Here is a 12,478-nt window from a genome sequence, read left to right as displayed (position 1 = left end):
ACACACACACACACACGCATTTAAATCAAAGAAACTCCTGTTCACTTAAGAAGGGGGAAAGAGAAAGAAAGAGCACTGCCGCTTCCTAAACGAGTTAACCATTTGGACTGTCAGGGCCAACGGCATGTCTGCTACACGCGCACACACACACACACACACACACACACAGACACACACACACACACACACACACACACACACACACACACACACACACACACACACACACACACACACACACACACACACACACAGGCAGGAAGCCTCAAAGTAAAGCAAGGTATATGCATAGATATGCCGAATCTCTCACACTGGCACACACACAAACGCACAAACTGATATCCCTGTCCTTGTGAGGACACTCATTGACATAATGCATTCCCTAGCCCCTAACCCTAAGCTAAACTTCATTCTAACCTAAAACTTAAAACCAAGACTTAATCCTCACACAGCCCTTTGAAGTTGTGTGGCCCACTTCCAAAAAAATGTTCTCACTCTGTACTTAAAATCCTGTTGTGGTCCTCACAATGTAGCTAGTACAGGTAGACATACACATGCACACGTAGACACAAACACACGCACACGCCCACACACAACCAGAACATCTTACAAGTGGTGGGCTAATCCATCACTGGACCTTGACCTGGCATCACTGTATGCTGGGTAATGCAGTGTAAAGGAAGTCAGGCTACCTAACAAGACGCTTCACTGCACTGGAAACATTTATAATAAGATTTTTATCGAATTAGAACTAAAACAGTAACCCAGATCACCAGTGATGAGCGTTGTTTATGTGTGAAAGCATCAGGACATGCACATATAAGATGTATGTATGATCACCAAATTTAGGTGCATAAAACTTATGAGAATATCTTGCTTTGAAGTTGCACAAAGTTGTATTAAGACACATCTTCAAGACATTTCCTTAAATATAAAAGGCTTTTCATACTTAATTTCTAAGGATCAAAAAATTCTTCTGAGTCTGATTTCTGTTGCACAAACATTCTTTGCAACAAAAATATGCCAAACAGTTGAGGCGGTCTCAGAGGGGACTTCTCTTGACAAGAGATGGGAATGTTTTCTTTATGGATGTACAAACTGTACCAAGAACAGTGTGTGATGACAGGTAAATTACTGTGGATCCATTCTCTGATTTTCACCAGTTGGTTTTAATAATCACACTGTGAATTCGGATTGCAATAACTTAAGCAAAAACATGCCAATGTGACAATATCTATATATTCCATGAGGATTGTGTGAATCCACTCAGTAACTGAGTTAAAACTGTTTTTTTTTTTTGTTTTGTTTTTTTTTAATCTTTTTGAAATGCTTCAAGTACAACCCTTAGGCAAAAAATAAACTGAAGCTAGAAGAGTAGAGGGTTTAGTGGACACGTGTTCATGTGTTTGCATGCATATCTGTGTTTATTTGTGGAGCAGTGTATTTGTGTGTTGTTCATTCTCCACTGACCTGTAGCAGATCCTACTATGTCCCTGGAGGGGGACTCAGACATGGCGTCGGCTAGCCTCTCCCGCAGGCCTTCATCGGTGGCGTCAGATGAGCCAACATTGTGCCTCGGTACGCCAAAGCTTTCCGGCCAGCTACCACAAACTTCGAGCAGGGTCACACCACGCCCATCAAACGGACCTGCATACAAAAAAAACCAACAAAATAAACCACAGGGTTCTTTTGATTTCCAAATGGACAGAGGGATGCAGCAATTTTTGTTGTTGTAGCAACTGTTCAATAACAAGCTGATTCATAGGATTGGGCCAATCCAGGACTCAAATATATGAAATCTGATCATGTACTAATTAATTAATCATGTATGTGCTTTACGTATGTACACTATGTATATATGTATGATAAGTTCAATATTTCATTAAAACCACTCAGAAATGAGATGACTTCTCAGTGACTGTGCAGTGGTACGTCACTGATGAAGAGGTTGGTATGATTAAAGGAACTTTGAGTGATGTCAGAAGGGAAATTGAGAAACTGCATGAGGAAAACATGGCAGCAAAAACATTTAAAAACTCCAGATAGAGCAACAAAAATGTAAATTTGCAAAAGACGCTAAAGATTTAAACCTTAAGTATTTCCTTGTGTACGTGTCATATCTGTGATCGTACCCGTCACAGAGCAGCTGACCCATGATAGAATACTGATCTGCTGATACTGTATTTTCACAGCAGCATGGCATAGATTTTCCATCTCATTTTTTGCTTAAAAAGTGGATTTCACTGCCTCTTCTTTTTCACAATCAAATATATCAGCCAAACATTTCTACCACATCACAATATAAACAGACTTACTACACACCAGTTCCACTGGAGTCCAGCTGATCAACTGTTTTAAGGTCACAAACACACACATAACAAACAACTTGTAAGCACAGCACAATCTTCATGCCTGTCAAACCAAATCCACACAGACCTACACTGTACCTTAATCTTTTCTCCCTTCTGTCTGCTGTAATTTCTGCAATCAGAGAGATCTTGCACTTTGGAGCCAGAGAGTCTGCAACCTGTTTCTCTGAGCATGTCTGTGAGTGTGTGTGTGCGTTTGTGTGACCAGCCAGCCAGGCAAGCAGGCCTGCAGACACTAAAACAACTGGTTTATTCTATTAGTGTGTTCATTTGACTTGGTCACTGTGCCTGCCAGCACTCAGAGGTGATAAAGGCTTCAGCCTTTATGGGGATGATTTAGCCGTGATGCTAGTAAAATGCTTCTGTGACTCAGGTGAAAAACAGTTATATGAACAAAACCTCATGGCCTCAATTTCTGCTTATCATCGTCATCAGTTCAATTGTGCATATCAGCATCTCGCTACTTGAAAACACCTCGGATATATGTGATAGACCATAGCACAGTGGAAATGACTGAGTCAAACAAGCAAGCAATCTTCATAGCATCATTTTGACTAAAACTGTTCAGCGGTGGGAAATCCTGCACGTGTGGTGAATCAAATCTTACAGGAATGGTCAAGCATTTAGGGAAAAACACAGTGAGGTGTAGCTGAGACATATCCAGCCTAGCTCAACACAAAGACTAGAAACAGGGGGAAAGTGCGAGCCTCAATCCTTGAATCATGAAGAACATGACTTTCAGCAACCACTAATTGTCTTACATATCTACAAACAGAAATGTAGAAAGGAGCCATTGCTTAAAGCAACAGAGCGCCTGCAGGATCTCCAAGGTTCTGTCCCCTTTGTGGTGTTGCCAGGTGTGGGTGGTTGGTTGGAAATCTATGAAACATTAGGTTAGCTAGGTTGCTAATGCTCTGGACCTATGCTCATTGAGCGCACTTTTAAAGTTTGAATGCCTTAAAATTCAATAATTAGTTTTTCTAACTTCCTTAAGACCAGTGAGGACCCTTGTGAACCAGCTAAGTCACTTCCTGTGAGTTTGCACTTGATCACAGTGACTTTGGATCAAGCCTCTGCAAATATGTTTCTTAAATAATAGATATAATCTTTCTTCTTCTTCTTTCACACTGATTGGGGACATAAGTCATTTTTTGTACAAAGACTTCATCACAAAGTTTGACTGTTTTAGGATTGTACAGTGAATTAAAAAAAAAACTTGAGAGGTCTACCAGGTGTGATTAGGTGGACTCTGCAATGATTCCTATGACTGACTTACCCACCTACTAACACCACTTTAACAAGTTATCAAGTGCTTGGTCTTCAAACCTAAATGATAAATGTTAACAGCATTTTCAAATCACTAAACTTGTTAAACAAAACTTGAAAGGACACATTATGTGTTTCTGCTTCTCATAAACGCCTTTTGTCCCTTTAGTTCTCAAGCTCAGACAAGTGGACACACACAGGAATGCTACTCTCGTGGTCTTGTGGGTAACATGAAAATCCCAGTGAGAAGGCAGACAGGATGACATCAAAGGAAAAAGTGAAGCCAGACAAAAGAGATCCTCTTTTCCTGGAAGGACCAGCATCCATGTGCACTGCCTGTGTCCGTGTGTGTTGTAGAAATACATAAAACATGGATGGACATAGACTGGTACATACTGTACATTGACTGGTAAATATGAAGCTATATGAGATAAATATGCATTCAAGTATTCAGTTTCTGGCTCGAGTAAAGCAAAGTTAAATTGAGTCTATATATTTATTTATTTAACAAGGTTGCAATTTCTTATATTAAATTTAAGATGGTATGGAAAACTATTGAAATTCATACAATGTTTTTGCAATGGATGCCATGAGGGCCTGAGCAGAATGTGCTTCAATCCTATCACCCTACAACTTGACCCACACACTAAAACTTGTGTGGATTGATTTGAAAAGGTTGATTTGATGAAATTTTAAAATATGTAGGCATGTAAAACCTCTGCCAAATGGTCAGCTGGAGGTTTTAGCGGGTTGTATTTTATAAGCAATGAGCCACACTTCACTCAGTAACACTAAGCTGTCTTGTCCAGATGGGCCTTTACAGCGACACAATTCAATTCCGCCTTCACAAAGGCACACATGCACACGAACATCCCAGTTATCCAGCATTAAATCAACCACTGTGCAGGACATAATAACATCATATAACCTCTAAGGCAAAACACAGTGTTGTTGTTTCACACACACACACACACACACACACACACACACACACACACACACACACACACACACACACACACACACACACAGACAGACAGACACACATCTAACAGTCTCCGTCCTGCTGGCACTAAAGGGGAATCCTTTGAAAAATAAATCCAGCACACACAGTTTGCTTCTGAAGTGCAGCAAAGTTATCAGGAAGCTAAGCCACTGTGTTTGAGAGAGTGAGTGTGTGTGTTTGTATGCATTTGGAGGTCGGTCAGTGTTATCACAGCAGGGAGCATGGAGGCCCGTGCAGCCTCTCGCCCCAGTATTAGCACCTGTCACTGGACTGCAGAGGAACTGAGATTGGCCAGGCCTCAGGACACACGTACACACACACACACCCACACACTCACCCACCACAAACACACACACACACACACACACACACACACACACACACACACACACACACACACACACACACACACACACACACACACACACACACACACACACACACACAAACAGTAGTCTGCTCCCTGATAGCCAGTGAACCAGGCAGATCAAAGGTTTTGACAGCGGTGGCTTTTCTGGATGATAAGAGCTTGGCAGAAGGTTAGGAAGAGCTTTAGCTTTATCAGACGAAGCTTTGACCAATATGGGTATTTGAAGGCCGATATTGATAACTTTTGCATGACACTACAAATGTTTTAGAGCGTTGTTGATTCAACAGCATAGTCATTTTTGGGGATGTAGTTTGTAGTGCTGCTGAATGGTACTGCAGTACACTGAAAGGTGTTTCTGTTATTTTGTCCACCCCAATGAGAAACAACAGAAACATCTCTAATCTTTCCTTGTTGAGCTGAGGGAGAGGGACAGTAATACAATGAATCAATATTTTTACTAAAAAGTTGTACTTACATTAACTACTGAAGCCTCATATGAGCCTGGACTTCATGTATTGTTGCACCAAATGAGGACTGTGGATATGTTCCTTCATCTCTGACACTGAACGCACATTAACGAGAAATATCTTACAGCCAGTATGTTGAGGAACAATCACGCTGAGCAATGAGTCTGTCTATATCAATATATTTTGACTATTTGACACACGTAACTACAGTGATAGTGTGGCTGACCAACGCTTGATACTGTGCCTGAACACATCCTGTGCAGGCAGAGATGGAGGAGTCAAGCTGATGCTGCTCTGCTAATATGCTGCTTTCGCTCATGCAGTGCTACTGCAGACAGAGTAACAGTAGTTAAACTATTATCATATTTTATACAACAATAATACCAGTTGAAATACAAACTGTATTGTAACAATATTGCACCGTTTAATCTCATCAAAATGTAGGAAATGTCACAGTTAATGACTGACGTAAGCCTTATCTTACCCCTGTGTTGGTGTGTGGCATGTATCTCTCCTTGGCATCCAAACGTGTTTACTGACTTTTTCTGACTTTTTTTTCTTTTTAATTTCTCTCTGTAAATCTTTGGAAATGTGAGGATGTGATGTTGGCAGGAGGAGGACGAGGATTCAGAACACACGCCCTGGATTGTGTTTTTTCCCTCCATCATATTAAAACCCGACGGGATTAAAAGCCACTCTCCACCCAGCTGTTAGTCCCCACATACTGGCCCTACTTATCCCTCCAGCCAGTGCTACTTTCCTTAAAGATTTAATCACACTGCATTGGTGTGTGTGTGTGTGTGTGTGTGTGTGTGTGTGTGTGTGTGTGTGTGTGTGTGTGTGTGTACCTTTACAACAGGGGCTTAGGATGCCACAGTTGGACATGAACATACATCACACATGCACATCACAATCACCTCTCAAACACACTGATAAGTGCTTTACTATCATACTGCTGCCATTCAGTCTGCTGATGTTCACTGAGCTTCTGTTTCGTTGGAAAACAGTTCTGATAAAAACTGTCTAGCGCAAACGACAAATTAAAAATCTAAAACAAACTTAATGCTGATCCAATATTGTGTTCATATTCCCTTAAGTCACTGTATTATTTCAGCAAGACATTTTTCAGGAATCTATGCTATGTCTTCATATCAAGCAGACACACTGTTGCCAGATCCGGTGATATTTTCAAACTGTTTCTGGTCCTCTAATACCACTGCTGACTCCGCTACATTTACTATGTTTTCAGGTTGATGTTCCTCTTTTTTTACACTTGGTGGCACAGACTATGTTAATGAAGAAACCTCATGACTGCATGCGCGTGTAAGCACCTTTTCATGACTGGGTGGCATTTGTGAATAGGTGCTTCCACGCGTGAAACAATGTACAAGTTTGTGTAGTTAAAAGGGAACTCCACCAATTTTACACACCAAAACATGTTTCCAGGAGATGGAGATTACTACTGCATGTGTGAAAAAAGTTAAATAAAGGCTTTTGAGCAAGTCAGCATTCTTCCCATCCAATATGAGCTGCTGTCTGTGCTGTACTACGGTGAAGAGACTGTTAAATGCCTCAAAGAAGTGCTATACATAACATCTTTAACTGTACAACCAGCTAAGAAATAAACTGGGCCTGTACAAAACAAAAAGATGTCCACATTCATTTCATGCTCACCTGGAAGATCTAAAGCTCGGGCTGATTTGTACAAGGACAGAGGGCTACCAGCGTACTCACACCCACCCACCCACTGACACACACACACACACACACACACACACACACACACACACACACACACACACACACACACACACACACACACACACAAAGATATAATTGTCTAAGGCCTCATGCCACTGTTTCTGGGTTACCTGTGCAGTTAAGACGCTAATGTCTGGCTAATGTTAATTCAATTAGGCTTTAGTGCGACGTGGCTGATTGAACTAATTCCTTTATTATGGGTGCTGTATAATATGTCATGGTACGTGTGTGTGTGTGTATGTGAGACAGTGTACCCAAGATGGGATGTCAGGCTCTGGGAAAACAAGAACAGTCTGTTACTAACAAACAGATCGTAAATCAGGTGATAGTTGAGGTGGGAACTAGGGATGACCAATTATCGGCCTGGCCGATAATATCGGCTGATATTCGGCATTTATTCGAGCATCGGCATCGGCCGTTTTTTCCACTGATAACCGATAAAATTAATTAATGTATTTTAAAACGCGCCCCGCTGGCTCCGATGCAGCCGTCTCTCCGCTTGAAGTCACCGTTCTTGGCTGTGTAACAATGTCCCGCCCACAGCCCTCACTGATTGGCTACATGGCACAAGTGAGTCAGTGACAGCCAATCGTCACTGAAGCCTCTACATGCAGCGCCACAGACAAGGAGAAGCAGACAACTGCTCCGGTGATCCAGCAGAGATAAGGCAACAGAGTCAGTGGAAGTTGCAATAAAAACCCTCTATGACGAAGTTTTAAAAATACTACAACCTTATGATTAATTTCAGTGATAGCATGCAAGCCCAGAGTTTCACCAACCTAAAAAAAAAGACATAACCAAGTGAACATGACGTGAAGTTCCTTACTTAATAAAAAAAAGGGAGGAAAACCTGCTGAATTCTGCTGTTTGGCTCTGGAGATGAAACTGTTCACAACTTCAACGCCTATATTGTAACGCCTATACCATGGTCTGGGTGAATACTCGATTCTGAATGGCTGCAGGGTGTCCGTTAAAAAGTGTTGTAGGACACCTATAAAAAAGTTCCAGTCAAATAGCCTGATTGTTCTAAATTATTGCATTGGCTCAAATGCTGGTTGAGCCAGCACTTCGCGTTGGACAGTTCACGCCTCCGCGTCGTCCATTAATTTCTGATAATGGACACCTCGTTATAATTGTCGCAACCCCTTTATAGCTGTGGCCAGACGCACAATAACAATATAGGCCCTTTCGGTTACTGTTACTTTGGGGGAATAATAAATCTCCTAACGTGTCTCAGCCCGTGGGGCAGCTCCTGGTTTATCAATAAACAACACCGGAGGTGATTATAGCCTAACGTGTCCTTGTTTGTTTACAGTCGCCTCTCTCTCAGCGCTCGCGCTCTCACGACACTATGATGCAGCAACGTAACTACTGGTGTTAAATGATCGTCTTTTTGCCTGTCACTCGTAAAGTCCAGGGATATGAGTGAGGCAGAGAGCACACGTCGAGGAGATTATTCTCAGTGTGTTTTATTTTCAATCAATAAATTTACCGTCGTGTCTACAACTCGTGTGTAATGAAACGCTTTTCCAAGCTCGAAGATATTAACTGTGGTGCTGGCATGTCTCCTGCTACTGAATTGGGAGTACTAACTCAGACCCAAATTTCAGAACAGTTCAGTTTATTTTGTTGATGTTTCAAAAATTCAGGGAGCTATTTTATTTATTTATTTATTTATTTATTTATTTATTTATTTATTTATTTATTTATTTATTCATTTGAGTGAGTTTTAAGAAATGTTGCTGGAAGGCCCCTGCACTTTTTATTAATAATTAAACTTAAAGGAATATCAATGAAGATTTTGTGTTTGTGTTATTTTACTAAAAGTTAAGGTCTTTTTTTAGTGTACACAAACAAACAAACAAACAAACAAACAAACAAACAAACAAACAAACAAACAAACAGTATACTGTATTCATTCTAATCCCAGGTGTGTTACTCTAAATTTTGACACCAAAATTTTAATTTTTGCTGCAAGCGAATATTGGTTCTAAATATCGGCTATTGGTTTCTCTTGAGTATTAATAATCGGTATCGGCCCTGAAAAATCCATATCGGTCGATCTCTAGTGGGAACTACAGCTGAGTTTATTATTATTCTTTCTAAGGCACGCCTTTAAAATCTGTGATCCAATACAGCAGCTTCTCAACAAACCCTGTCCCTCTGAAGCTCATTATTTTCAGTTTGAGTCAGAGATGTCAGTACAACTCTATGGTCATTTTGGAGACTAGCTAATGGTCACATTGCATTGCACTGCGTTTTGAGAGAAGTAATGTTGTAACCTTCTGTTATTTGCTCCTTAGGAGAGTCAAGGGTAAACGTGATGACCATAATGATGTAAGCTGGTGATAAACAGATGCTATCAAGGAAATTAATCTTTTTTTTGTCAGCCTCTGAACATGGGCATAATTGAAAAAGTTTGAGAACCACTGGGGTAGTTTTGCTCACTAGTAGCACTATGGAGTGATGTTTTTATGATTGAGGTCCATGTTTTTTGGTGAGGACAAATGTGCATGCACAGGAGCAAGCGGGTGGTGCAGTTTACATCCTCCTGTTAGTTTCTTGATATTTAGCCGATTGACAGTCAGTAGCGATAATGTGGCCGGAAACAGAGCAATGCACTAACAAAGACAGTGAAGAAGACAGCTGGTAGAAAAAAACACGGATGTAGTCAATGTACAATTCAATTAATATTTTGATCAAATTTTATGAGGCAGGAAATGCATCCAATGTGTTTATCAGATGTCACTAATACCCAAAAGGATTTTGGTGAGAAACGCTGAATGCAAACAGAAAAAGGGGAACATTACGGTTTTGTTTTCATTTAGAAAAAAGTTAGTATTTATTTTAATTCATGTCAGTGCTGACTTATGCAATATATCACCAAGACCAAAGACTGTCCCTAACCTTAAAGTGCTTTGAGCACTCATTTGAAGCACACTAATGCCCAAATACAAAAAAAAAAGTTCATCATGGTATAGCAGCCAGGGAGCTTGTGGGAAAACAAATACAGTAAGGTGACAGTGAACGTTTTGCAGCTATGTTCAGTATGAATGTTGGGTGTTGCAGTAAACAATGCCAAATGAAAAATGTTTCCTTGTCATGCTGATGAAAATAATAATCTGCGTGTCATTGCATTTTTGTACCAGATGCATTGGCTTCTGTAAATTAGTTGTCAACGAACACACTTTCTTTGAGACAGGGTTAGATCTGAAGACATAAAATCTACAAAAAATCTATTTTCCATGGCATTGAAAGGTCATTGGTCTAATCTCATACTGTATGTATGTTCCAGCATGGTGCCAATGGAGAGTACATTCATCCATTCAAACTCAAGTACAATGAGACAATCCACATGTTATAAAGATAAGCTCACAAAAACACTTTTAATAGATGTTCACTCGCACACACGCTCCTGTGACTGTGCTGTGAACCCATAGTGACATCCCTTCAGGCTGTGTGTGTCTATATGTGTTTGTCAGAGAGACAGTGAGGGAGAGAGAGTGTCTGATTTCCTCCGGGAAACACTGAGAGTGCTAGCTAGCTGGCAGAGTCAGTTCATGGTGCAGTGTTAGTGTTAATGGAGATGTAAGCTCACAGGATTAGCACCCATAGGTAGGTATGTGTGTGTGTGTGTGTGTGTGTGTGTGTGTGTGTGTGTGTGTGTGTGTGTTCTTGACAGGCAGGGCCTTTCTTTCATTACATTAAGGCCAATGCTTCTAAATCATTTACTCCCTGTGCAGTCTCAGTGGTGTCGGCTAAGTGTTAGTAATCCCCATCAATACCAGGGTCTGCCTCAAGGCACTTTATTCGCTACCACACACACACTCACATATGTGCATGTACACACACTCACACACCAAAACATATGGCATTCAGATATGAAGACGCATTAACCTGCATGCAGTTAATTGCAGACGAGTCTGCAGACTACCTGACACGCACGCACGCACACACATACACACACACACACACACACACACACACACACACACACACACACACACACACACAAATACAGACACACACACACTTACTGCCCACTAAGCTAATTCAAAGCATGTCAAATGAGACAGTAGCAGTGCTGTGCTCACTAGTGAGCTTCATGCTTTAACAGCAAGCCATGGCTTGTACGTGTCTGTCTCAGCCCCATGCCATCCCACATTTACCCCCCCCCCCCCATACATGCGTGCACACACACACACTTTCTCTCTCTCACAGGCATACACACAAACAAAGGTTTCCTTGAGCTCTAAACTCTGAAATGGACTGCCATGTATTCCCAAAGACTAGTTTGTTTTCTCACATCCACCGACAGTTTTTAAGCTACTGTTGGGCCAATGATGAACATCGTTGACACTGTCACTTGCTAACTGGAATTTCTATTGTATCTGTAGTATCTGGCAAAATTAAAGATCACTATACTGACATGTATGACTCCAGTTATTAATTTCAAGTGAGAAACATGCTGTCTTCATGTAGAGTCTATTTTTCCAGAGGAGTACGGAGGACTGATAGAAAGCTTCATCTCATGGTGCAACAAGAATCACCTGAAGCTCAATATCAGTAGAACCAGTGAGCTTGTGGTGACTACAATGCTTCAAATGTGGATGCTACTGAAAAGAAGCTACAAATTGATCACTTTGCGTACGTCCCCACAAACTAACTGAGGCTCACTGGCTCATCTACTTCAGCAAAAAAACAAAACAAAAAAAACAGGGCTGTTTGTCCATTTCTCTTGGAAAGTTGACAGGCGCCATGAAGCACTGACATGACATCATCTGCGATGTGTTTGTTGCCTTCAGGGACCATTTGGAAGAACATGTTAGTCTGCTGTTGTTACTGTTATTTTCTTTATTGCTGAGAAAAGTAATTGCTTTTTCATATTTCTGAATAGCCTGGCAGGCTTGATAAAATGCTCTTGCGAGCTGCATGTGGCCAGCAGGCTGGTGGTTCTCTGTACCAGAAGGAGATTTCTAAAGTGTGAGAAAATAACTGTCGATGTCATGGTGATGTCACCAGGGCTATTTCAGCTTGGTCTTGAAGGCTATAGATGTATAACATGACCATGGTAAAAAGAAGGGGTGTACATTTTTGAAAGATGTGGACGTTTATCAGGTAGGGATGTCTAGTCAAAGGCTTAACTAAATTGCATCATGGGAAATGTAGGACCCAGTGTTTCTGAAGCTTGACCCACACGAGTGGCATAAAGTCATGCTATCTTGGCCTCTGCTGCAGG

At 41.1% G+C, this 12,478-nt stretch overlaps 1 protein-coding gene across 2 annotated transcripts in view; it reads right to left on the bottom strand.

Annotated features, from left to right (window-relative positions):
- Positions 1 to 12,478, bottom strand: part of bcas3 (BCAS3 microtubule associated cell migration factor) — a 336,382-nt gene that overhangs the window by 33,695 nt on the left and 290,209 nt on the right. For both annotated transcript variants that reach the window (XM_070969920.1, XM_070969919.1), the window contains one exon: positions 1,471 to 1,647. In XM_070969920.1, the coding sequence (XP_070826021.1) occupies positions 1,471 to 1,647 (177 nt within the window). The remainder of the gene's footprint in view (positions 1 to 1,470; positions 1,648 to 12,478) is intronic.

This window comes from Chaetodon trifascialis, chromosome 9, assembly GCF_039877785.1.
Source record: "Chaetodon trifascialis isolate fChaTrf1 chromosome 9, fChaTrf1.hap1, whole genome shotgun sequence".
Classification (NCBI taxonomy): domain Eukaryota; kingdom Metazoa; phylum Chordata; class Actinopteri; order Chaetodontiformes; family Chaetodontidae; genus Chaetodon; species Chaetodon trifascialis.
This window is presented reverse-complemented; position numbering and strand designations above follow the sequence as displayed.